This window comes from Tachyglossus aculeatus, unplaced genomic scaffold (assembly GCF_015852505.1).
Source record: "Tachyglossus aculeatus isolate mTacAcu1 unplaced genomic scaffold, mTacAcu1.pri scaffold_1_arrow_ctg1, whole genome shotgun sequence".
In the NCBI taxonomy this organism is placed as follows: domain Eukaryota; kingdom Metazoa; phylum Chordata; class Mammalia; order Monotremata; family Tachyglossidae; genus Tachyglossus; species Tachyglossus aculeatus.
Genome location: NW_024044915.1, coordinates 3,119,250 through 3,146,106, shown reverse-complemented (window position 1 = coordinate 3,146,106; position 26,857 = coordinate 3,119,250). Strand labels below are relative to the sequence as shown.

Below are 26,857 nucleotides of genomic sequence, written 5' to 3'. Positions count from 1 at the left end.
TGACATTGGGCAAGTCACTTTCCTTCTCTGTGACTTAGTTATCTCATCTGTAACATATGAATTGAGATTGTGAGTCCCTTTTGTAACAGGAACTTTGTCCAAGCCAACTTGCTTGTATCCACCCCAGTGCTTACTATAATGACTGGCACATAGTAAGCACTTAACAAATATTATTATTATTACCAATTTTATGCAGATGATTTCCAAATGCAAATCTCCAGCCTTGATCCCTCCCCCTCTCTGTAGTTTTGTATTTCCTCCTCCTTTCAAGACATCTCTATTTGGATGCCCTACCATCATCTTAAACTTAACCTGTCCAAAACAGAACTCCTTATCCTCCCACCGAACCTAGTCCTCCCCCAATTGTCCTATCACTGTAGTCAGCACCATCATCCTTCCTACCTCACAAGCCCATAACCTTGTTGTTATCCTTGATTGATCTCTCTCATGTAACCCACACATTCAACATCATCACTAAATCCTGTCGTTTCAACCTTCACGACATAGCTAAAATCTGTCATTTCCTCTCAATCCAAACAGCTACGATGTTAATAAAAGCATTTATCTTATCCCTCCTTGATAACTGTATCAGACTCCTAACTGACCTCTCTTCCTCCTGTCTCTCCCCACTCTGGTCCATACTTCAATTTGCTTCCCAGATCATTTTCCGTTAAAAATGTTCAGTCCATATTTTCCCATTCTTCAAGAGCCTCCAGTGTTTGTCCCTCCATCTCTGCATCGAACAGAAGCTCCTTTATCTTGGGCTTTAATGTGCTCAGTCACTTTTCCCCCTCTTACCTGCTCTTCTCATACAACCCTGCCTGCACACTTCACTCCATTAATGCCAATTTACTTATTCTACCTTGATCTCATGTACCCTCTTGTACACATCTTTCCTCTGTCCTGAAATGCCCTCCCTCTTCATATCCGACAATTTCTCTCTCCCCTTTCAAGGCCCTGTTGAAGACACATCTCCTCCAAGAGTCCCTCCCTGTCTAAGCCTCCTTTTTCCTTTTACTCTACTCTCTATACATCGCCCTGACTTGCTCCCTTCATTCATCCTCCTACCCAGCCAAAAGGTACTTATGTACAGATCTGCAACTTATTTATTTATATTAATGTCCATCTTCCCCTCTAGACTGTAAACTCATTGTGGGCAGGGAGTGTCTGTTATATTGATATATTTAATTCTCCCAAGTGCTTAATGTGGTGTTCTGCACGTAGTAAGCACTCAGTAAATACAAATAATTGATATGCACATAGTTTTCTCAATAAATCCATTGATTGAAAGCATCTAGGAGAAATACAGAAGATAAATATGGAACTCTTCACAAATTTTTCTAGGATCCTTGCACAGAAGCCATAGCTAATATTCTCTAGATCTTTCTAATTTTACTATACATGCTGCCAAAATGAGCAACAGTTTAATAATAATAATAATAATATTTATTAAGCACTTACTATGTGCAAAGCACTGTTCTAAGAGCTGGGGAGGTTAACAAGGTGATCAGGTTGTCCCACGGCGGGCTCACAGTCTTCATCCCCATTTTACAGATGAGGTAACTGAGGTCCAGAGAAGTGAAGTGACTTGCCCAAAGTAACACAGCTGATAAGTGGCAGAGCCGGGATTTGAACCCATGACCTCTGACTCCAAAGCCCGGGCTTTTTCCACTGAGCCATGCTGCTTCTCCATGCTCGCATGCAGGTTTTTAAAGTTCACCTTATTATTTACACCTATTCAGATGACAGTTTTTCTTTTCAATACGTTATGCTTGAGGTGATGAGCAGACATCCAAGTAGTGATATCTTGAAGGCAGGAGGAGATGTGAGACTGGAGAGAGGGAGAGAGATCAGGGCTGGAGACGTCGACCTCATTCGCTCCCACGGCTTCAACTATCACCTCTACGCTGATGACACCCAGATCTACATCTCTGCCCCTGCTCTCTCCCCCTCCCTCCAGGCTCGCATCTCCTCCTGCCTTCAGGACATCTCCATCTGGATGTCCGCCCGCCACCTAAAGCTCAACATGTCGAAGACTGAGCTCCTTGTCTTCCCTCCCAAACCTTGTCCTCTCCCTGACTTTCCCATCTCTGTTGACGGCACTACCATCCTTCCCGTCTCACAAGCCCGCAACCTTGGTGTCATCCTCCACTCCGCTCTCTCATTCACCCCTCACATCCAAGCCGTCACCAAAACCTGCCGGTCTCAGCTCCGCAACATTGCCAAGATCCGCCCTTTCCTCTCCATCCAAACCGCTACCCTGCTAATTCAAGCTCTCATCCTATCCCGTCTGGACTACTGCACTAGCCTTCTCTCTGATCTCCCATCCTCGTGTCTCTCTCCACTTCAATCCATACTTCATGCTGCTGCCCGGATTATCTTTGTCCAGAAACGCTCTGGACATATCACTCCCCTCCTCAAAAACCTCCAATGGCTACCGATCAATCTGCGCATCAGGCAGAAACTCCTCACCCTGGGCTTCAAGGCTCTCCATCACCTCGCCCCCTCCTACCTCACCTCCCTTCTCTCCTTCTACTGCCCAGCCCGCACCCTCCGCTCCTCCACCGCTAATCTCCTCACTGTACCTCGCTCTCGCCTGTCCCGCCATCGACCCCCGGCCCACGTCATCCCCCGGGCCTGGAATGCCCTCCCTCTGCCCATCCGCCAAGCTAGCTCTCTTCCTCCCTTCAAGGCCCTGCTGAGAGCTCACCTCCTCCAGGAGGCTTTCCCAGACTGAGCCCCTCCTTCCTCTCCCTCTCCCCCCTCCATCCCCCCGCCTTACCGCCTTCCCCTCCCTACAGCACCTGTATATATGTATATATGGTTGTACATATTTATTACTCTGTTTATTTATTTATTTATTTATTTTACTTGTACATTTCTATCCTACTTATTTTATTTTGTTGGTATGTTTGGTTCTGGTCTCTGTCTCCCCCTTTTAGACTGTGAGCCCACTATCGGGTAGGGACTGTCTCTATGTGATGCCAATTTGTACTTCCCAAGCGCTTAGTACAGTGCTCTGCACATAGTAAGCGCTCAATAAATACGATTGATTGATTGATTGATTGATTGATTGACTTGGGTGTCATCTGCATAGACGTGGTGGTTGAAGCCATGGGAGTGAATGAGTTCTCCAAGGGAGTAGCTTTAGATGGAGAATAGAAGGGGACCCAGGACTTATTCTTGAGGGACTCCCACAAAGCAATGGGTCTTAGTGGAAAGAGCACGGGCTTAGCAGTCAGAGGTCGTGGGTCCTAATCCCACTCCACCACTTTTCTGCTGTGTGACCTTGGGCAAGGCACTTAATTTCTCTGTGCCTCAGTTACCTCATCTGTCAAAATGGGGGCTAAGAAAGTGAGCCCCACGTGGACAACCTAATTACCTTGTATCTACCCCAGTGCTTAGTACTATACTTGGCACATAGTGAGCGTTTAACAAATACCATAATTACTATTCAGCACTTCGAACAGTACTTCGCACGTAGTAAGTGCTTAACAAATATCATCATTATTAGCTAGGGGGTGGGAGGCAGAGGAAGAGCCTATGAAGGAGACTGAATATGAACGGCAAGAGAGATACGAGGAGTGTCAGAATAGGACAGTCAGTGAAGCCAATGTTGGATAACATTTCCACGAGAAAGGGGTGATCAACCGTTTCAAAGGCAGCTGAGAGGTCAAGGAGGATTAGGATGGAGTAGAAGCCATTGGATTTGGCAAGAAGGAAATCATCGGTGACCTTTGAGAAGGCGGTTCCTGTGGAGTTAAGGGGATGGAAGCTAGACTGGAAGGAGTCCAGGAGAGAATTGAAGGAAAGGAAGTTGATACAGATGGTACAGAAAACTTGCTCAAGGATTTTGGAGAGGAATGATATGAGGGAAATGGGACATTAACTAGAGGGAGCCATAGGGTCAAGGGAAGTATTTTTTAGGGAGGGGAGACATGTGCATTTCTTACATCAGTGGGGAAGATGTCATTGGAGATCAAACGGATCAAGATGGCTATTAGGGAGGGAAAAAGGGAGGGAGTGAGAGTTTTGATAAGGTGCTCAGGAGTGGGGTCCGATGCTCATGTGGAGGAATTGGCTTTTGAAAGGAGGCAGGAAATCTCCTTCAGAGAAATTTCTGGAAAAGATGGGAGAGTTGAAGAGGGTGCCGCAAGGGGGAGGGACTGAGGAGAAACAGGGGCCATTTTAGGGAGCCTGTGCTAATGAAGGGTGGTGGGATCACTTGGTCTCTCTCCTGAAGAGTTCTGGCCAGCATCCCAACTCTCACCAATTCAGTTCTTTCATCAATAAGATGGAAATTAAATACAGGTTCTCCCTCCCACTTAAACTGTGAGCCTCAATGCGATAAGGACTGTGTCCAAACCAATCATCTTGTATTTACCACAGCACTTAATATACTTCTTCGTACACAGTAAGCCTTTAACAAATATCAGAATTATTACGATCATATGCCTGAAACATCAAATGTAAAGATTGCTAATGCTACGTGTTTGGCATTAGCTGATTTCTTATTTCACCACTTGAGCCATATACTCAATCCATATCTTGTCTTGTCTTATGCTGTTGAGTCATCCCTGACCCATAGCGACACAACGGATACATCTCTCCCAGAACACCCCACCTCCATCTGCAAACATTCTGGTAGTGTATCTATAGAGATTTCTTGGTAAAAATATGGAAGTGGTTTAACATTTTCTCCTTCCACGCAGAAAACTTGAGTCTCCACCCTCGACTCTCTCCCATGCCGCTGATGCCCAGAACAGGTGAGTTTTGACTTCTAGCAGATTGCCTTGCACTTGTGAGGCACTGCCCAGTCTAGGAATGGAATGGATATGCATCTTCTTCACTCTCCCTCCTGTAGTCGAGACTGGCAGAGTACTGGAAACTCTCCAGATGCGACCCTGTGAGAAGCATAAATAAGCTACCCCATCTTAATTCCTCCTTGATATTATAGCTAGTTTTGATAGTTGTGGACCACTTTCCCATGTGCTGCATACAATAGGCACATTTTATGTATTGCATAGTCTCTTTGTCCTATTGCCATTTTGATGCTTTCATGTTTTATTGCTCCTAATTTGTCTGTTTTCAGTCCTCCCTGACCTTCTAGATTCATAGATCGTGAGACCTTCCGTGGACAGGGTCCATGTCTAATTCTGTATATTGTTTCCCAGCACTTAGTGCAGAGTTCTACACAAAGTATGTGTTTAATAAATACTATTACTACACTACTATTACAACTACTACTGTTACTATAACTACTACTAGTACAACTACCACTGCTATTAACACCACTACTACTGCTGCCTACTCCTGTAAACATGGTCCAGCCTTGATTTCTCTGACACTGTCCTTTATGGTTCTCTTCCTACTTCTCTGGCTGATTGTTCTTGATTACTTTCTACTGCTCTTCCTCTGCTTTCCATCCCCTTAACCTAGGGGATCACACAAGGCTCAGTCCTAGGTCCCATAAGCCTCACTATCTCAACATTGATGACTCCAAATCTACCTTTCCAGCCTTGACCTTTCTCCTTTTCAGCAATCTCACATTTCCTCCAGTAATCAGTGTATTTCAACTTGAATGTCCTGCCAATACCTCCAACTCAACGCGAATAATAATGAATTCAACTTTCCATGAAATCCTCTCCTGTCCCAGACTTTCTTATCACCACTGACTACCGAGGATCGCCTTCCTCCTGGTCTCACAAACCTGAAATTTCAGTATTATCCCTAATTATTTTCCCTCCTTCAACCCTCATATCCACCCACCTCTCTGATCACTTATCCTTTCATTCATTAATTCAATCATGTTTATTGAGTGCTTACTGTGTGCAGAGCACTGTACTAAGTGCTTTGGAGAGTACAATGGAATGATAAGCAGACACATTCCTTGCCCACAACGAGCTGACAGTTTAGAAAGGAAGACAGACATTAATATAAGTAAATAAATTACTGATATGTACCTAAGTATTGTGGGGCTGGGAAGGGGGATAAATAACAAAGTCAGGATGACACAGAAGGAAGTGGGAGAAGAGGAAAGGAGGGATTAATCAGGGAAGACCTCTGGAAGGAGATGTGCCTTCAATAAGGCTTAGATGTGGGAGAGTAATTGTCTGTCATATTTGAGGAGTGAGGTAATTTCAGGCCGGAGGCAGGTTGTGGGCAATGGGTCGGTGGCGAGATACTACCACGTCTATGAAGCAGCGTGGCTTAGTGGAAAGACCCCGAGCTTGGGAGTTACAGGTCTTGGGTTCAAATCCCGGCTCCACCACTTGTCAGCTGTGTGAACTTGGGCAAGTCACTTCACTTCTCTGTGCCTCAGTGACCTCATCTGAAAAATGGGGATGAAGACTGTGAGCCCCACCATGCGACAACCTGATCACCTTGTATCCTCCCCAGAGCTTAGAACAGTGCTTTGCACATAGTAAGCACTTAGTAAATGCCACAATTATTGTTATTATTATTATTATTATTATTATTATCATTCTTAAGATGGTACCCAAATCTGTATCCCCACCCCTGATCTCTCCGTAGTCCCATATTTCTTCCTGCCTTCAAGACATCTTTACTTGGATGTCATCTCATCTTCTCCAGGAGCAGCGTGGCTCAGTGGAAAGAGCACGGGCTTTGGAGTCAGAGGTCATGGGTTCAAATCCCAGCTCCTCCACTTGTCAGCTGTGTGAATTTGGGTAAGTCACTTTACTTCTCTGATGAGGATGGAATGATCCTCTCCTCAGAGCGCCCCCATAGACACCCGGGACTCCGTTCCCGAGAGGCCCGCCCGCCCGCCATCACACCGCGTGGACCCCGCTGCTCCCGGAAGGATCCTCTCCTCAGAGCGCCCCCATAGACGCCCAGGACTCCGTTCCCGAGAGGCCCGCCCGCCCACCATCACACCGCGTGGCCCCTGCTGCTCCCGAAAGGCTCCTCTCCTCCTAGCGCCGCCATAGACGCCTCCTGCTTCCACCCCCACCCACTTAAGCGACCTTCCTTATAGTGCCCCCCAACCCCTCTTCCTGGTCCGGTCCGCCATAGACGCCATAGACTCCCCCCCCGCCACCCCGGGAAAAAGGCCCTCGTTATCACCAAGTTACATTAACGACAACCTAATTTGCACCTACTCAGCCTTCCTGTCCCGCCATCGACCGCCGGCCCATGTCCTCCCCCGGGCCTGGAATGCCCTCCCTCTGCCCATCTGCCAAGTTAGCTCCCTTCCTCCCTTCAAGGCCCTACTGAGAGCTCATCTCCAGGAGGCCTTCCCAGACTGAGCCCCTTCCTTCCTCTCCCCCTCGTCCCCCTCTCCATCCCCCACATCTTACCTCCTTCCCTTCCCCACCGCACCTGTATATATGTATATATGTTTGTACATATTTATTACTCTATTTATTTATTTATTTATTTATTTTACTTGTACCTATCTATTCTATTTTATTTTGTTAGTATGTTTGCTTTTGTTCTCTGTCTCCCCCTTCTAGACGGTGACCCCACTGTTGAGTAGGGGCTGTCTCTATATGTTGCCAGCTTGTACTTCCCAAGCGCTTAGTACGGTGCTCTGCACACAGTAAGCATTCAATAAATACGATTGATTGATTGATTCTTTGGGCCTCAGTTACCTTATCTGTAAAATGGGGATTAAGATTGTGAGCCCCACGTGGGACAACCTGATCACCTTGCATCCTCCCCAGCGCTTAGAACAATGCTTTGCACATAGTAAGCGCTTAATAAATGCCATCATATTATTATATTATATTATCTCCAACTTATCATGTCCAAAACAGAACTCTTTATCTTCCCACCAAAACTCTGTCCTCCCCCTGACTTTCCCATCACTGTAGATGGCCCCATCATCCTTCCTGACCCACAAGCCCATCACCTTGGTGTTATCCCTGGCTCCTGTCTCTCATTCAACATACATATTCATCCCATTACTAAATCCTGTTGGTTCGGTCTGCGCATCATTGCCAAACCCACCCTTCCCTCTCCATCCAGACTGCTACCATATTAGTCAAAGCTCTTATCCTACCACACCTAGATTCATGTATCTGTTTCCTTGATGACCTCCCTGACTCCTGTCTCTCCTCACTCCAGTCCATATTTCACTCTGCTGCCCAGATAATTTTTCTACAAAAACGTTCAGGCCATGCTTCCCCACTCCTCACGAACCTCCAGTTGTTGCCCATCCACCTCCACATCAAATAGAATCTCCTTACCATTGGTTTACCATTCAATCACCTTGCCTCCTCCTACCTCACCTTGCTACTCTCCTACTACAACCCAGCCTGCACAACTTCACTTGTTAAATGCTAGTCTTCTCACTGTACCTTGATCTCATCTATCTCGCTGCCAACTTCTCACTCATGTCCTGTCTCTGGCCCGGAACGCCCTCCCTCCTGATATCTGACCAGCAGTCACTCTCTCTCCTTTCAAGCATTACTGAAGGGAAATTTCCTCCAAGGGGCCGTCTCTGACTAAGCCCTCCTTTCCTCTTCTCCCTCTTCCTCTGTATAGCCCTGACTTGCTCCCTTAATTCATCCTGCCTCCCCTCCCCACAACACCTATTTACATTTCTGTAATATATGTGTTTATATTAATGTCTTTCTCCTCCTCTAGCCTGTAAGCTCTTTGTCGGCAGGGAATGTGTCTGTTTACAGTTGTACTCTCCCAAGCATTTAGTACAGTGCTCCTCAGAGAGTAAGTGCTTAATAAATGCTGTTGAATGAATGAAAGAATGAATGAAACCCTTTCTCTGCTAATAAGATTTCAGGGCTTTCAGTAGAAATTCTATAGCTCCTAACCACAGCCTTAGGGTTGGAGACCTGACTGCTTATCCTTGAAGAGCACTCTCCCAGGGATCCCATCTTTCCATTTCCAGAACCTCAGGTATAAAAACCCCTCGATTTTAGTTTGGATCACCTCTTGTCAGGGGTTTCAGAAAAGAATCAGTTTTAATCTTGACACGTAAAAGCCACTGTGAGCATAGAATGGTTCTCAGATGGCTCCTGGGTGCTGATTGATGGGGAGGAGAGAGGCAGAGAGAGATGCCTGCTAAGCATACACCTCCCAGTGTTCTGAGGGACAACAACATGGCCTAGTGGATAGAGCACAGGCCTGGGAGTCAGAGGACCTGAGTTCTAATCCCGACTCTGCCACTTGTCTGTCGGATTCGAGTTCCAACTGATTACGACCTACTTCCAACATGACCATTGAGAGTAGCACATAGTTAGAGAGCAAGTCACTTCCCTTCTCTGGGCCTCAGTTATCTCATCTGAAAAATGAGAATTAAGACTGTGAGCTCCACATGGGATCTGGACTGTGTCTAACCTGATTAGCTTTTATCTACCCCAAGAGCTTAGTACAGTGCCTGTTACATAGTAACCACTTATCAAATACCATAAAAACCAACATCTGAAAGACTCCACAGTCTCTCCTTCGGTATCATTTCATGTTTCCTGGGGCAGGAAGGTTGCCGTGATAAAGGCCCAGGAGAAACCACTTACTGATTTCTTGCTACCACCTACTGGGACTTTACTGCCACGGTCATAATCCTACCTCCCATTGGAGTAGGGTGAGCTAGGTGGCCAAGGAGAGCAGGACCACAGAAGTGCCTCGAGGCTACAGTGGCACCGTGGAGGTGGAATCAAACTAAGTACACCATAATAACTGTTGTGCTCTGCTCTTTCAGTTTGTACTCATTTCCCCTCCATATCTCCCCTCCATTCTTCCCTTTTATTCTCCAAACTCACCCTCCAAACCTCTCAGGTTCTTTATTTCACCATGGTTGTTGCATAAAAGAATCTGATGACCATTGCTTCTCAAATCAGTGGGACTCACTCTAGAACTGCTGGAAGTAAGTTGGAATCAGTTGGACTTGAATCTCATGAACGCCAAAGCTCAAGAATAGACATTATCGGATGATGGAGATGCAATGTGAGGGTATCAGCAATGGAGAGACAGTTCCCCTGTTAACAAAGGGCTCGGGAGGGGAGTGGCTGTACTGACCAACCCCTACCCCAGCCCTTGCTGTCTGCTATATTTTTGGTCACTAGCAACCGTAGGTAAAGCCCTGAGTGTGAAATCTTTTTCCATGGTTGTCTGGTCATGCCCCTCTCCCAGAAAAGCTGCTAACTCACCCCTGCAGCTGTTATCACTGTCAGCCCATCCTATCTCCACCATCAAGATCTTCAGGGCTTCATCTGCCTTCAAAGAGCAGGAAAGCATGGCAAAATCATCCTCCCAGTGTGGTGGTGAAGCATAATGAAATATTTTTGTTAAACTAAAACCTTAATCATGGAGTCAGGCAGGGCCATCCTGGGATAAATTGAGCATATTCAGGTTGCTCTCTTTGTCCTAATTTCAGTGCCCAGTGGCTTGTGACCTTTGTTTTAGCATCCATTTTTCCCAAGAATCTGAGGATAAGTGGATCTGACCACAGGATGTTCTCACACCTTTTTTTTCCCTGCAGAAATGAATTTCAATCCCAGGGAGGAGAAATGGAAAGCTTCCCACCGGATGTTGGGAAGACTGGGAGGACATGGAGGACAGGGGTGTAAACCCATCCTGTTGACTGTAAGCTGCTTATGGGCAAGGATCATGTCTTCCAACTTTATTGTATTATACTTTTCCAAGGGTTGAGTATTGTGATCTGCACGCAATAAAAGCTCAATAAATACCACTGATTGATTGTTTAATTGGTACATAGCATCAAAGACAACTGAGAAGCTAGGGAAGATTAGGATAAAGTAGAGACCATTGGATATGGCAAGAAGGAAGTCATTAGTGGCCTTAGAGAGAGCAGTTTCGATGGAGTGAAGGGGGCAGAACCCAGATTTCAGGGTGTCAAGGAGAGAATTGTAGGAGAGAGGGTGGAAGCAGTGGGTTTAAACAACTCATTGGAGGAATTTGGAAAGGAATGTTAGGAGGGAGATAACAATAACGATAATTATAATAATATAACAATAATAATTGTGATATTTGTGAAGTGCTTATCATGTGCAGACACTGTACTAAGCTCTGGGGTGGATTCAAGCAAATCAGGTGGGAGAGAGTCCCTGTCCCATATGGGGGCTACAATTGTAATACCCATTTTACAACTGAGGTAACTGAAGCATAGATAAGTTAAGTGACTTGCCCAAGGTCACACAGCAGACAAGTGCCAGAACCAGGATTAGAAACCAGGTCTTGTGACTTCCAGGTCCATGCTCTATCCACTAAATCACGCTGCTTCCCTAAGCTTCCCCAGCACTTCTTCTTTATAAAATCACTAATTTTGCATTTATTTTATATACATATGCACCCAAAGTAGAAATTACAAGAAGGCCCTGGTTCTGAAGTTCTTCTCTTTCTTTTACTTTAAATATTTTTCCTTCCTTATGGCCTAGTGGGAAAATCACTGACCCAGAAGTCAGAGGAGCTGGGTTCTAGTCCTGGTTTTACCATCTGCATGGCTGTGTGACATTAGGAAAATCACTTAACTTCTCTGTGCCTCAATTTCCTCAACTGTAAAATGGTGATGTAATACCTGTTCTTCTTCCCCCTTAGATTGTAAGGCACATTTGGACTAGGATTGTGCCCAATCTAATTATTTTATATTTACTCCTACACTCAGTACAATGCTTGGCATATAGTAAGTGCTTAACAAATGTTATTATTATCATTGCTACTATTATTATCATGATCATGATCATCATCACCAAGCACAAATGCACCATGACCCATAAAAAATAATACAAGTATGTATATCCTGAAATGCAACCTCATACACTTGCACACAGAGTTACGGTCAGAGTCACATAGTCAGAGGGAATTTACTGCCCTTTACTTCCCAGTCAGACAGGGAATGTTCTGGGAGAGGCTGTGTACAAGGCAATCACCAAGTTTGTAGGTGATACTAAACGTTTGCACTTGGTGAATGCCATTTTCGTGTGCACACATTCTTGCTGGTCCAGATAATGGAGGAAACATTAAATAATCTAGAGTCTGGACAAATGCCAAGGAACGTAGCCATGGAAAATAATCCGAGCTACAACTAAGGAGTGGTTGGCTCTAAATTCTCACATCCCAACTTGTTACTGAGATTGCTAAATCTTAACTGGCTGTGGAAACCAAAGAGTCCAAGCAAATATTGGGAATCATCAGGAAGAAGATGGGCAGTAAATCAAAAGGCAGAGATTGCCATTATAAATTTCCATGATCCTGGAGAATTTCTGATCCCTATTTTAGGAAGCCTATAATTGTTCATCTAATACATGCAAATAGAAAAGTGAACCCTAATGATGTTTGAATGTGGTTCTAGTGGTGGTGGTGGTGGTAATCATATTTGGTAACAGGATTTATTGAGTGCCCACTGAGTGCAACAATCAAACAATGGTATTAATTGAGTGCCTACCGTGTGCAAAACGTGAGACTAAGCCCTTGAAGAGTACAATAAAAAGAGTTGACATACAATACGAGTTGATAGACATGTTCTCTGCCCACAGGGAGCTGTCAGTGTAGAGAACGAAATTGGAAAAACCTGGAAAATCCTGTAGAAGCATGAGACTTCATTTCCAATACTGACTGGAGGAGGTGAAATTTTAGGAGAGTTTAAAACACACGGGATAACTCTGTTCTGTGGGATATGTTGGGGAGGGGGTTTCAGCCTGGGGAAAGAACGTGGACAATGGGGAATGGATAGAGAAGGGAAAGAGATATTTCAAAACTAAAAAAGACTCATTTTTCCAAACAGATGATAATAATAATTGTGGCATCGTTAAGTTCTCAATTTGGTCAATCAATGGTGTAGATACCAGGCAATGTGATCTGAAATAGCCCCCATTCCACACGGAACTTACAGTTTAAGTAGGACGGAGAAGAGGTATTGAATCTCCATTTTACAGCTGAGGAAACAACCACCCTCAGCCTCACAGAACCTATGTCCATATCTCTAATTTCTTTATGTATATTAATGTCTGTCTCCCCCTCTAAACTGTAAATTCACTGTGGGCAGGGGTCAATCAATCAATTAATTAATCAGTCATTTATTTATTTTGTATTTATTGAGCACTTACTGTACTAAGTGCTTGGGAGACTCCAATAGAACAATATAATAGAGTTGGTAGACACATTCCCTGCCCACAGTGAGGTTACAGTCTAGAGGGGGAGAGGAACATTAATATAAATAAATGAATTACAGATATGCACATAAGTGCTGTGGGAAGCCTTAAGTACATAAGGCTTAATCAGGGAATGCCTCTGGAAGGAGTTGTGACCTTCCAGAAGAGATAGGTTCCAAGAGAAGAGAAGATGAGGCACAGGTCTATCAATTGGAGTCTGAGAGAGAAGAAGAGCAAGAACTGATCTGTGAACCAGGGTCCAAGACAGGAAAAGATTAGGGATGGGGCAGCCGTGGAAATGGGGGTTCTGAACTGAGTTCGAATTTCCGAGTCTGGGTTCATCCCCTGTGATGGGAAGGTGTCATGAATAGAGTAGACTGGTAAATTCTGTCTTCCCCTCTAGAATGTAAGCTTCTTATGGGCAGGAAACTCTGCTATATTGTACTTTCCCAAGTGCTTCATACAGTGTTCTGCATATGGTGCCCGTTGATGGGTAGGGGTTGTCTCTATCCATTGCCGAATTGCACTTTCCGAGCACTTAGTACAGTGCTTTGCTCACAGTAAGCGCTCAATGAATACGATTGATTGATTGATTGAATACGATTGAATGAATGAATGAATGGTGAGTATTCAATAACACCATTGATTATATTGTACATTTTCAAGTGCTTAGTAGTAAGCCCTCAATCAATACCACTGATTGATTGATTAATTTGATTGTATCTATCAGCTCTGTCGTATTGTACTCTCCCAAACGTTCAGTGCAATGCTCTGCAGGCAGTAAGTGCTTAATAAATATGTGATTGATTGATTAATTGATTCAGTCCCCCTTTAGACTCTAAGGTCCTTGTAGGAAGGGACTGTGTCTATCAACTCTGTTACATTGTTTAGATTGTACTCTCCCAAGTAAGCGTTCATCCTCTTCCTTCTTCTTCTTCTCCTCCTCCTCCTCTTGCTTCTTCTCCTACTCCTCCTTTTCCTTTTTCCTTCTCCTTTCTTTCCTTTCTTTCTCCTTTTCCTCCTCGCTTCCTCTTTTTTCTTCTCCTCCTCCTTTTCTTTCTCCTCTTCCTCTTCCTCCTCCACCTCATCCCAAGGTCACACAGCAGACAAGTGGCAGTGGTAGGATTAGAACCCACGACCTCCGACTCCCAAGCCCATGTTCTTTCCACTAAGCCACTCTGCTTCTCTACTAATACTCACCCCAGCATCACAGCACTTATACCCATAATCTTATTCTCTACTGTTTCCCCATCCCATAATTTCCTTTAATGTCTGTCTACACCTATCAATCAACTAATGGTATTTAGTGAGCACTTACCATGTGCAGAGCATGTGCATCTCCTCCTGCCTTCAGGACATCTCCATCTGGTTGTCCGCCTGCCACCTAAAGCTCAACATGTCGAAGACTGAGCTCCTTGTCTTCCCTCCCAAACCTTGTCCTCTCCCTGACTTTCCCATCTCTGTTGACGGCACTACCATCCTTCCCGTCTCACAAGCCCGCAACCTTGGTGTCATCCTCGACTCCGCTCTCTCATTCACCCTTCACATCCAAGCCGTCACCAAAACCTGCCGGTCTCAGCTCCACAACATTGCCAAGATCCGCCCTTTCCTCTCCATCCAAACTGCTACCCTGCTCATTCAAGCTCTCATCCTATCCCGTCTGGACTACTGCACCAGCCTTCTCTCTGATCTCCCATCCTCGTGTCTCTCTCCACTTCAATCCATACTTCATGCTGCTGCCCGGATTATCTTTGTCCAGGAACGCTCTGGGCATAATACTCCCCTCCTCAAAAATCTCCAGTGGCTACCAATCAATCTGCGCATCAGGCAGAAACTCCTCACCCTGGGCTTCAAGGCTCTCCATCACCTCGCCCCCTCCTACCTCACCTCCCTTCTCTCCTTCTACGGCCCAGCCCACAATCTCCGCTCCTCCACTGCTAATCTCCTCACTGTACCTCGTTCTCGCCTGTCCCGCCGTCGACCCCCGGCCCACGTCATCCCCCGGGCCTGCAATGCCCTCCCTCTGCCCCTCCGCCAAGCTAGCTCTCTTCCTCCTTTCAAGGCCCTGCTGAGAGCTCACCTCCTCCAGGAGACCTTCCCAGACTGAGCCCCTTCCTTCCTCTCCCCCTCGTCCTCCTCTCCATCCCCCCATTTTACCTCCTTCCCTTCCCCATAGCACCTGTATATATGTATATATGGTTGTACATATTTATTACTCTATTTATTTATTTTACTTGTACATTTCTATCCTATTTATTTTATTTTGTTGGTATGTTTGGTTCTGTTCTCTGTCTCCCCCTTTTAGACTGTGAGCCCACTGTTGGGTAGGGACTGTCTCTATGTGTTGCCAATTTGTACTTCCCAAGCGCTTAGTACAGTGCTCTGCACATAGTAAGCGCTCAATAAATACGATTGATTGATTTATTGATTGCAGAGCTCTGTATTAAGCACTTCGGAACATACAATACGACAGCATTGGTAGACACATTCCCTGCCCATAAGGTGGGGGAGAAAGAGATTACTAGATTGTAAGGTTCTTTTGGTCAGGAATTGTGTCTATCAACTATAATTCTCACGTGCTTAGTACAGTGCTCTGTGAATGGTAAATGTTCAAGAAATACTACTGATTGGTTGATACTATTGTTATTACTCTTACAAATCTTCATATGGCTATAAAGATATAGACAAATATCTAAACCTCTCTACTGTAACCTCTCAGACTGTTCCTGATCTGATTTTCTTGTCGAAATCAATCAATTGTATTTTCGAGCATTTACTCTGTGAGGAGCTCTAGACTAAATGATTGGGAGAATACAATAGAGTTAGCAGACACTTTCCCTGCCCACAGAGAACTTAGAGTCTTATATTTACCTCAGTGCTCACCAACAATTCTTGGGATATACTAAACACTTAGCAAATAGCACAGTTCTTTTTGTCTTGTCAGTCCTGGACACAGATTAGGGTGATAGGAGGGTCTGGGTGAGGGGAGAGGGCTGTCAGGATCATCCCTCCTCCCCTTGGTTCTCCAGATGGCTGCACCATCCCCGCAGGTGACGGCCAGTGTATTTCCTTTGGTATTCCCATTTGGAGGATGGGCCCAGGGCTCTGCTGAGACAGTTGACTGTCCAGATATCTTGGAAGGCCAGAATCGTGTAGTACTGACCTTCACAACTGCCCAGTCCCACGTCTATCTCAGTCTGGAACTCCTTCCTAGAACAACAACAACGGACTAATCATCATTCCTTTTCCAGAATTAATAAAAACCTTGGGAATCTGAACCTCATTTCATGACAGGAATTAGGACCGTCTGAATATCTCAGAAGAAGCAGCATGGCCTAATGGAAACAGTCTGGGCCTGGGAGTCGGACAAGCTGAGTTCTCATCCCAAGGCCTCTACTGGTCATTTGTGTGAGCTTGGGCAAATCACTGTACTTCCCTGTGCCTCAGTTACCTGATCTGTAAAATGGGAATAAAACACCTGCTTTCACTCCCGCTTAGCCTGTGACCCCATGTTAGACAGGAACAATGTATCTGCCATACTGCTGTTACTAGCAGAGACAGAGGCATGAAGCATTGTCAGCCTACACTCATTCATTCATTCACTCGTTCATTCTTTCAATTCTATTTATTGAGCGCTTACTGTGTGCAAAGCACTGAACTGAGTTCTTGGGAGAGTACAATGGAACGATATAACACTCCCCCTTTATCCACCCTCTTGGCTTTATACTCCAGGTTCAGCTGTGGTGGTCTCTGGGAGATTTTGGGGGGAGGGGGCTGATGGGAAGAAAATCGTCTCAGATCAATAGATCAGTCAGTTCATTTAGATCAGTGAATCAATGGTATTTAGTGAGCAGCTACTCTATGCAGAGCACAGTATGAGGTGCTTGGAAAAGTACCATATGACAGACTTGGTAGAAACATTCTCTGGCCACAAGAAGCTTGTGGTCTAGAGGAATGAATGAATCAAAGGTATTTGTTGAGCTCTTACTGTGTGCACAGCACTGTACTAAAACCTTGGGAAAGGATAATAAATTTAAGTTGATAAACATGCTCCCTGCCCACAGTGACCTTACGGTCAAGAGGATACACGAACAGGCAATGAAATACCTCCTCAAAAATCTTTTTATTTTAGGAGGAAGCTGAGGAGAAGCGTTATGGCCTAATGGGTAGAGCACCGGTTTTGGAATCCGAAGGACCTGGATTCTAATCCTGCCTCCGCCATTTGTCTGCTGTGTGACCTTGGGCAAATGCCTTCACTTCTCTGGGCCTCAGTTTCCTCTTCTCTAAATTGGACACTAAGACTGTGAGTCCCAAGTGGGTCAGGGACTGTGTCTAATCTGATTAGCTTGTATCTCCCCAGTGCTTAGTTCAGTTCCTGGAACACACTAAGCACTTAACATATACTAATGGTTAGAGGAATGAAATCTAAGAGGGCCTCACTGTTCATGGGGCCTGTCCAAAGGAACAGGGTGGTGGGAGGGAATAAGCATTGTATGACCTCCCAGCACTTTACTTTCCCCTCTGGTGGCGAGTATCACAGAAGCCATCTTAGATCTGTTACATCTTAGGATGCAACAAGCGGTGGCCTTTTTGGAGTAGTAGCAATCAATCATCCCCTCTCAGGGTCGCTCCCGGAGAGTTTCCAGCTCTCTACCACTCTCCAGGACAGGAGGGAAAGTCAAGCAAAAGGATTTCCATTCCTAGTTTGGGCAGTGATCTAGCGAGTGGCAGACAATTTGCTACAGGTCAAAACTCACCTGCGCTGGGCAGCAGCGGCATGGGGGAGAGTCAAGGGTGGAGAGTATAGTTTACTGCTTGGAAGGAGGCAATGGTAAACCACTTCTGGATTTTACCAAGAAAACTCTATGGATCCACTACCAGAACAATTGCAGATGGAGGTGGGGCGAGATGGGTGAGTTGTGTCCATGGCATCGCTATGGGTCAGAGATGACTTGAAGGCATAGACAGACAGTAATCAATCAATTCATCATATCGATTAAATGCTTACTATGTAGAGAGTACTGTACTAAGCACATGGGAGAATACAGTACAAAAGAGTTGGTAGACATATTCCCCACCCACAATGAGCTACAGTCTAGATGGTGAGATAGACATGAATATAAATAAATAACTAAATAACAGATATGGACATAAGTGCTGTGGGGCAGAAGGAGGAGTCAATAAAATGTGCAAATCCAAGTGCACAGACAACACAGAAGGGAGTGAGAGAGGAGGGCTTAGTCAGCGAAGGCCTTTTGGAGGAGATGTACCTTCAATATGGCTTTGAAAGTGGGGAGAGTCATTGTCTATTGGACATGAAGAGGGACGGAATTCCAGGCCAGAGGCAGGACGCAGGCGAGGGGTCGACAGTGAAGTAGACAAGATGGAGGTACAGTGATTAGTCTAGTATTAGAGGAGTGAAGTGTACAGGTTGCGTTATAGTAGTACAACAGGGTGGTGAGGTAGGAGGGGGCAAATTGATGTGGAAAGGTTTATTTGACTCTTGGTAAATGGGTCTTAGCTCACAGTTTTCCTCAGAGAGGCCTTCGTATCCCTATTACTCAGGGTCATCCCACACATCCAGGACATTCCGCAGGGCAGTCTGCCTGACTCTCTTCCTCAGTACCATCCTCTCATGCTCAGCCCCCTCCCCATGGCGGTCTTCATGTGTCCCATTTCCTCAGGACCATCCTGTCACAACCAGCATCCTCCCCATGGAGGCCTTCATGTCGCGGTTCCTCAGGCTGTAGATGACGGGGTTCATGGCAGGGGCACCTCAGAGTAGAACATAGACAAGAGCAGGTCCAGCGTTGATGGGGAGTCTGAAACGGGCTTGAGATAGGTAACAGATCCAGTCGAGAAATAAACAGTGATGACGGCAAGGTTGGGCAGGCAGTTGTCGAAGGCGTTGGCCCAACTCTTGTTGGACGGGAACCTCAGTATGGCCGAGAAGATGCGGATGCAAGAGACGATGATGGAGACAAAGGAGAAGGACCTAAAGCCGATACCCACAGTCACGCCGACGTCAACAACAATGTACGTTTCCGAACAGGAGATCTTCAGTAATGAGGGGATATCACAGAAGAACTGCTAGATCACGTTGAACTAGCAGAAGCTTAATGTGAACGTCCTATTTGAGTATATCGTCCCGAAGAGTCCCCCTCCTCATTGAGCCAGGAGACGGTCACCATCTTCCCAAAGGCCCCTCAATCCATGATGAAGTCATAGCACAGGGAGTGGCAGATGGTGGCATAGCGGTCATAGCACATTGTCGTGCGGAAGGACAGCTCTGACACAGCAAAGGAAACCACTATAAAGAGCTGGACAGCCCAGCCCAGGAGGGAGATTTCTCTACACTCAGTCAGGGAGTTGAGGACGGATTTGGGGATGGTGACAGAGATGAGACACAGATCATTGAAGGACAGGTGCCTGAGGAAGAAGTACACAAGAGTGTGGCACCAGTCGAGGGCAGATACAGAGACGATGAGGATATTTCCTATCAGGGCTGCCAGGTAGACCAGGAGGGACAGCACAGCATGGACCAGCTGCAGCTCCCGGACCTCCAAGAATCTCAGCAGGAGGAATTCTGTCAACGTGGAAAAGTTGGCCATACCTGACAGGATGCCTTTAAACATCTTGTGGTTGGACCTGATTTCAGACAATCAATCAATCGGTCAATCAATCCATTGTATTTATTGAGTGCTTACTGCCTGCAGAACGCTATGCTAAGCCCTTGGGTGAGTGTGCTATAAATAGTCTAGCATAGCTGGTAGACATATTTCCTGCCCACAACGAGCTACCTTTCTGGAGCAGGGGCAGACATTAATAGTAGTGAATGATTTACTGATATGAACATAAGTGCCCTGGGGCTGTGGGAGGGGCAAATAAAGATAAGGATGAAAACACTCAGAGAGAAGGTTCGAGACTTGAAGCTCATTATGGGAGGGGAACGCTTCTGCTAATTCTGCTGTGTGGCCTTGGACAAGTCACTTCACTTCTCTCTGCCTCATTTACCTCATCTGTAAAATGGGGATTAAGACTGTAAGTCCCATGTTGGACAGGGACAATGTCCAACATGATTTGCTTGTATCTACTTTGCTTAGTGCAATGCCTGGCACATAGAAAGCACTTAACAAATACCACAATTATTATTATTAATTCTGTTGTATCTTCCGAGCAGTTAGTATAGTGCTCTCTGTACATAATAAACACTCAGTAAATACCATTAATTGATTGCATGATTGGGCAACTTCATGGACGGAACCTCGTCTTGTCATTTCTGTCTTGATACAGGACAGATTCTTTCCCCAGAAATGATGCCCATTTTATTCATTCAATCATTCATTCAATTGATTTATTGAGCGCTTACTGTGTGCAGAACACTGTACTAAGCGCTTGGGAAGTACATGTTTGCAACATATAGAGACGGGCCCTACCCAACAACGGGCTCACAGTCTAGAAGACTGTGAATGAAATGAAGGCTGTAATGAAGAATGATATTCTTCATTATCAGCAAAGACCAAGGCTACACAGACTCCCCTGCTTGCTTTGTTATATATGCCCATCTCCCCTCTCCTCAAAAGCCTCCAGTGGTTACACAACCCTCTCCATATCAAGCACCAACTCACATCAGCTCTTACCCTTTTACCTGCTCGCTAATCTTGCACTACAACCCAGCCCGGACACTTCACTCCTCTAATGCCAACCTATTCGGTGAATCTCGATCTCGTCCATCTCTCCAATGACCCCTTGTCTACAACCTCCCTCTGGCCTGGAATTTCCTCCTTCTTCATAACCAACGGGTGATCATTCTCCCCGGCTTCAAAGCCTTATTAAAATCGTACCTCCTCTCAGTAGCCTTCCCTGACTAAACTCTCATGCCATCACTCTGTTCCTGCTCCCTTCTGGTTCGCCTACAACCTGAGGTCTGTACCTCATAAGCACTTTGATACCTCAGCCCCACAGCACTTATATGAGAAGGATGGCTTACGTGTGAAGCAGCGTAAGAGACTCTGGCTTGGGAGTCAGAGGATGTGGGTTCCAATGTTGCCTCCACCTCTTTTCTGCTGTGTAACCTTGGGAAAGCCACTTAACATCCAGCTGCTGCCCGGATTATCATTGTCCAGAAACGCTCTGGGCATATTACTCCCCTCCTCAAAAAGTCTCCAGTGGCTACCAATCAATCTGCGCATCAGGCAGAAACTCCTCACCCTGGGCTTCAAGGCTCTCCATCACCTCACCCCCTCCTACCTCACCTCCCTTCTCTCCTTCTACAGCCCACCCGGCACCCTCCGCTCCTCCGCTGCTAATCTCCTCACCGTACCTTGTTCTCGCCTGTCCCGCCATCGACCCCTGGCCCACGTCATCCCCCGGGCCTGGAATGCCCTCCCTCTGCCCATCCACCAAGCTAGCTCTCTTCCTCCCTTCAAGGCCCTATTGAGAGCTCACCTCCTCCAGGAGGCCTTTCCAGACTGAGCCCCTTCCTTCCTCTCCCCCTCGTCCCCCTCTCCATCCCCCCTTCTTACCTTCTTCCCTTCCCCACAGCACCTGTATATATGTATATATGTTTGTACATATTTATTACTCTATTTATTTATTTATTTATTTTACTTGTACATATCTATTCTATTTATTTTATTTTGTTACTATGTTTGGTTTTGTTCTCTGTCTCCCCCTTTTAGACTGTGAGCCCACTGTTGGGTAGGGACTGTCTCTATATGTTGCCAATTTGTACTTCCCAAGCGCTTAGTACAGTGCTCTGCACATAGTAAGCGCTCAATAAATACGATTGATGATGATGATGAACATCAGTTGCCTCATCTGTAAAATGGGAATCTAGACTGTGAGCCTCACGTGGGATAACCTGCTTACCTTGTATGTACCCCCAGCTCTTAGAACAGTGCTTGGCACATAGTAAGTGCTTAAGAAATATCATTACTATTATTATTATTATATCCCTAGTCTTATTCTCTACTGCTTTCCCTATATGCAATTTACTTTAATGTCTGTCTTCCCTTATCAGTAAATCAATGGTATTTATTAAGCACTTACCACGTGCAGAGAGCGCTGTCTCAAGCACTTGGGAGAATTCAATACAACATAATGGTAGATGTTGGTAGATTTTCACACAAGGAGGGTCAAACAGCGATTACTAGATTGTAAGGTCCTTTTGATCAGGAATTGGGTCTACCAACCCTAATTCTCATAGGTTTAGTACAGTGCTCTGAGATCAGTAAGTGCTCAATAAATACCATTGATTGATTGGTTGATTGATGCCGCTACTATTATTATTACTAATCTTCATATATCTATGAAGATACAGACATATATATCTCTGTACAATAAGTTCCTCCTCTAGACTGCAAACTTGCAGTCCTCAAGACTCCTCAAAAATCTCCAGTGGCTACCAATCAACCTACGCATCAGGCAAAAACTCCTCACCCTCGGCTTCCAGGCTCTCCATCACCTCGCCCCCTCCTACCTCACCTCCCTTCTCTCCTTCTACAGCCCAGCCCGCACCCTCCACTCCGCTGCCGCTAATCTCCTCACTGTGCCGTGTTCTCACCTGTCCAGCCGTCGACCCCCGGCCCACGTCATCCCCCTGGCCTGGAATGCCCTCGCTCCACACATCCGCCAAGCTTGCTCTCTTCATACGTTCAAAGACCTACTGAGAGCTCACCTCCTCCTGGAGGCCTTCACAGACTGAGCCCCTTCCTTCCTCTCCCCCTCCTTCCTCTCCCCATCCCCCCAACCTTACCTCCTTCCCCTCCCCACAGCACCTGTATATATGTATATATGTTTGTACATATTTATTATTCTATTTATTTATTTTATTTGTACATATTTATTCTATTTTGTTAATATGTTTTGTTTTGTTCTCTCTCTCCCCCTTCTAGACTGTGAGCCCACCTTTGGGTAGGGACCGTCTCTATATGTTGCCAAGTTGTACTTCCCAAGCGCTTAGTACAGTGCTCTGCACACAGCACTCAATAAATATGATTGAATAAATGAATGTTGTGAACAAAGAACATGTCTTTTAACTCTGTTATAGTGCACTCTCCCAAATGCCTCTTAGTGTTCTGCACACAGTAAACGCTCAATAAATATGATTGATCGATAGAGTTAGGCAATGATTAATTGATTGATACTCCTAATGTTGCTACTATTCTTAATCTTCATATATATTATTGATTGATACTACTAATATTGTTACTAACATTACTAACCTTCATATGTCTTCAGGGACCCAGGAATAGACAATCAATCAGTCAATCTGTCATTAGGATTTGTTGAGTGCTTACTATGTGCAGACCACCGGACTAAACTATTGGGAGAGTTAAATACAATAAAATTATCAGACGATTTCCCTGCCCTTAACACATGGAGAAATTCCTCCTCTCTTAGATTCCTCTTCTGATCTGTACTGGGAACTGGGTCATATTTATTCATCTCACATCAGCCAAAGAATGTGCAGGAACAAAAGAAATTTCCCATTTCTCCCCCTCACCTTTCCCCTGCTCCTCCCTGGGGTCAACAGGACTGTCCTGGGCAGGAGAGCACCAACCTCTGCTGAGAAAGAGGCTCACTCCATCTCAGACTGTTCCTCATCTGATTGTTCATTCATTCATTATTCAATTGAATTTACTGAGGACTTACTGGGTGCAAAGCAATGTACTAAGCTCTTGGAAGAGTACAATATACAAATAAGCGGGCAGATTTTTTTCCCACAATGACCTTACAGTCTAGATACGGTTTTGTGTCTGCCACAACACTTACCAACAGTTCTTGGAACATACTAAACGCTTAGCAAGTGGCACATTTATTTTTATCTTGTTGGTCCTCGACACTGGTGGCAGTGACAGGAAGGTCTGGGTACACAGTGGAAGCTGTCAGAATCCTCCCTCCCCTTCTTGACTCTCTGGTTGGCTGCACCATCCCCTCAGATTAAGGCTGGGTTATTTTCTGGGGGATTCCCCAGTGGAAGATAGGCCCAGGGCTCCGCTGAGACAGCTGACTGTCTGGGGATCTCAGAAGGCAGGGATCGTGGGCTCCCTGTTGTCCCAGCCCTCACAACCTAAATAACTTCCCAGTCCCACCTGGTTTCCACTCTGGAACTCCTTCCTAGAAGAACTTCAATGGACTATTCATCATTCCCTTCCTGGAATTAATGAAAACACTGGAGATTTGAAACTCATTTAATGCCGGGAATTAGGACCATCTGAATATCTCAGCGGATGCAGTGTGGCCTAATGGAAATAATAATGATGGTATTTGTTAAGTGCTTACTATGTGTGAAGCACTGTTCTAAGTGCTGGGGAGGATACAAGGTGATCGGGTTGTCCCACGTGGAATTTACAGTCTTAATCCCCATTTTACAGATGAGGTACCTGAGGCCCAGAGAAGTTAAGTGAATTGCTCAAAGTCACGCAGCTGAGAAGTGGCAGAGCCAGGATTAGAACACATGACCTCTGGCTCCCAAGCCCGTGCTTTCCACTGAGCCACGCTAGGACCCGTGGAAAGAGCTCGGGCATGGGAGTCAGTGGACCAGGATTCTAATTCCAGCTCCACCTCTGGTCTGCTGTGTGGCCTTGGGCAGGTTGCTTCACTTCCCTGTGCCTCAGTTCCCTCCTCTGAAAAATAGGGTTTCAATACCTGCTTTCCCTTTTACTGTGAGCCCCATGTGGGGTCTAATTACTTTGTGTCTATCCCAGTGCTTAATGCACTGTTTGGCACATAGTAAGAACTTAACAAATGCCATTTTTTAAAAAATGGGGGGAGGGTAGAGGAGGGAAGCAGAGAATGGTTGGAGGAATGAAATCTAAGTGGGCCCCACTCCTGATGGGCTTTGTTCTAAGGAATGGCAGTATGGCAGGGGATGGGCACTGAATGACCTCCCAGAACTTTATTGCAAACTCTCGTGGCAAGCATGACCAGAAGCCATTTTAGGATGCTACAAGGGGTGGCCATTTTTGGAGTAGTAGCAATCAATCAATCATATTTATTAAGCACTTACTATGTGCCAGGCAATGTACTAAGAATTTGGGAGACTGCAGTATAACAGATTTGGTAGACATGTTCCCTGTCCACAACGAGTTTACAGTCTAGAGAGGGAGACAGACATTAATACCAATAAATAAATGACAGATATGGGCATAAGTGATGTGGGGCAGAGGGTGGGGTGAATAAAGGCTGCAAATCCAACTACAAGGGCGACACAGAATGGAGTGGACGAAGATGGCTTAATCAGGAAAGACTTCTTGGAGGAGATCCACCTTCAATGTGGCTTTGAAGGTGGGGAGAGTCATTGTCTGCTGGACACGAAGAGGGAGGACGTTCCAGGCCAGAGGCAGGATGTAGGCGAGGGGTTGATGGGGCGATGGATGAGATCGAGGTACAGTGAGTAGTCTGGCATTAGAGAAGTAGAATGTGTGGGCTGTGTTTCAGTAGGAAAACAGGGGCAAGGTGATTTAGAAAGGATTTACTCCTGAGAAATGGGTCTTAGCTCAAAACTTTCCTCAGAGCGAACTTCATGTCCCTGTTTCTCTGGACTATCCTCTCACACCCAGCAGCCTTCCCAAGGCAGCCTGCATGTCCTTGTTCCATAGACTGTAGATTAGGGGTTTCAGGGTTGGGGGCAACACAGAGCAGAACAGGGACACCAGCAGGTCCAGGGTCGAGGGGGAGTGTGACACGGGCTTGAGGTAAGCAAAGGCTCCAGTCGAGAGAAAAATGGCGATGACGGCAAGGTGAAGTAGGCATATGGAGAAGGCTTTGGCCCGACTCTCGGTGGACAGGAACCTCAGCACATCCGAGAAGATGTGGACGAAGGAGACAACGATGGAGATGGAGACAAAACTGAAGCCGATGCCGATGGCCACGCTGACGTCAATAACAACGTCCATTTCGGAGCAGGACATTTTCAGTAAGGAGGGGACATTGCAGAAGAACTGCTGTATCAGGCTGAACTCGCAGAAGTTTAAAGTGAACGTCCCGGCTGAGTACATCGCCCTGAAGAGCCCACCGCTGAGCAAAAAGGCGGTGGCCATTTTCTCACAGGCCCCTCGGTCCATGATGGCCCGAGAGCACAGGGGGCGGCAGATGGTGGCATAGCTGTCATAGAACATCGATGTGATGATGGACAGCTCTGAAGCTGTCACCAATCACGAAAAGACCTGGGCTACATAGCCCCCAACACAGACTTCTCTGTGGTCGGTCGTGGAGTTGATGATGGACTTGGGGACGTTAACAGAAATGAGGCAGCAATCAAATAAGGACAGGTGCTTAAGGAAGAATTACATGGGGGAGTGGAGGCGCTGGTCGAGGATGGTGACAGTGATGAAGAGGGCCTCCAGGTAGACCAGAAGGAACAGCGCCGCATGGACCCGCTTCAGCTCCTGAATCTCCCGATCATCCATACAGGAGTAATCCTGTCACCTTGGTGGCATTGGTCATGCTGTTTGAGATCGGTCTGAGGGAAGGAGAATAATCCCGAGAAAAGCACAGATGTAAGAAGCAGTGTAGTGTAGTGGGAAAAACCTCGGGCCTGGCAGTCAGAAATATCTGGGTTCTAATCCTGGCTTCGCCACTTATCTGCTGTGTGACCTTTGGCAACCCACTTCACTTCACTTCACTTTTGTCACTTATGTCACTTATGTCAATGACAATTTGACAAATTGTAAAATGGGGATTTTGTAAAATGGGGATTAAAAGTGTGAGCCTCATGTGGGAAAGGAACTATTTCCAACCTAATCAACTTGCATATACCT

The 26,857-nt window shown here is 45.9% G+C and overlaps 1 protein-coding gene and 1 non-coding gene across 2 annotated transcripts; both read right to left on the bottom strand.

The window, feature by feature from the left end:
- Positions 1 to 1,312: 1,312 nt before the first annotated feature.
- On the bottom strand, positions 1,313 to 1,420 carry LOC119923587. The gene has a single exon (XR_005448897.1). It is a non-coding gene; the product is annotated as a U6 spliceosomal RNA (small nuclear RNA).
- Positions 1,421 to 18,851: 17,431 nt separating this feature from the next.
- Positions 18,852 to 26,506, bottom strand: LOC119923453 (olfactory receptor 14K1-like). The gene is made up of 3 exons (XM_038742829.1): positions 26,388 to 26,506; positions 25,784 to 26,201; positions 18,852 to 19,148 (listed from the first exon to the last, which is right to left on the bottom strand). The coding sequence occupies exons 1-3, from the start codon at positions 26,504 to 26,506 to the stop codon at positions 18,852 to 18,854; spliced, it is 834 nt and encodes a 277-aa protein (XP_038598757.1).
- Between the last annotated feature and the right edge of the window lie 351 nt (positions 26,507 to 26,857).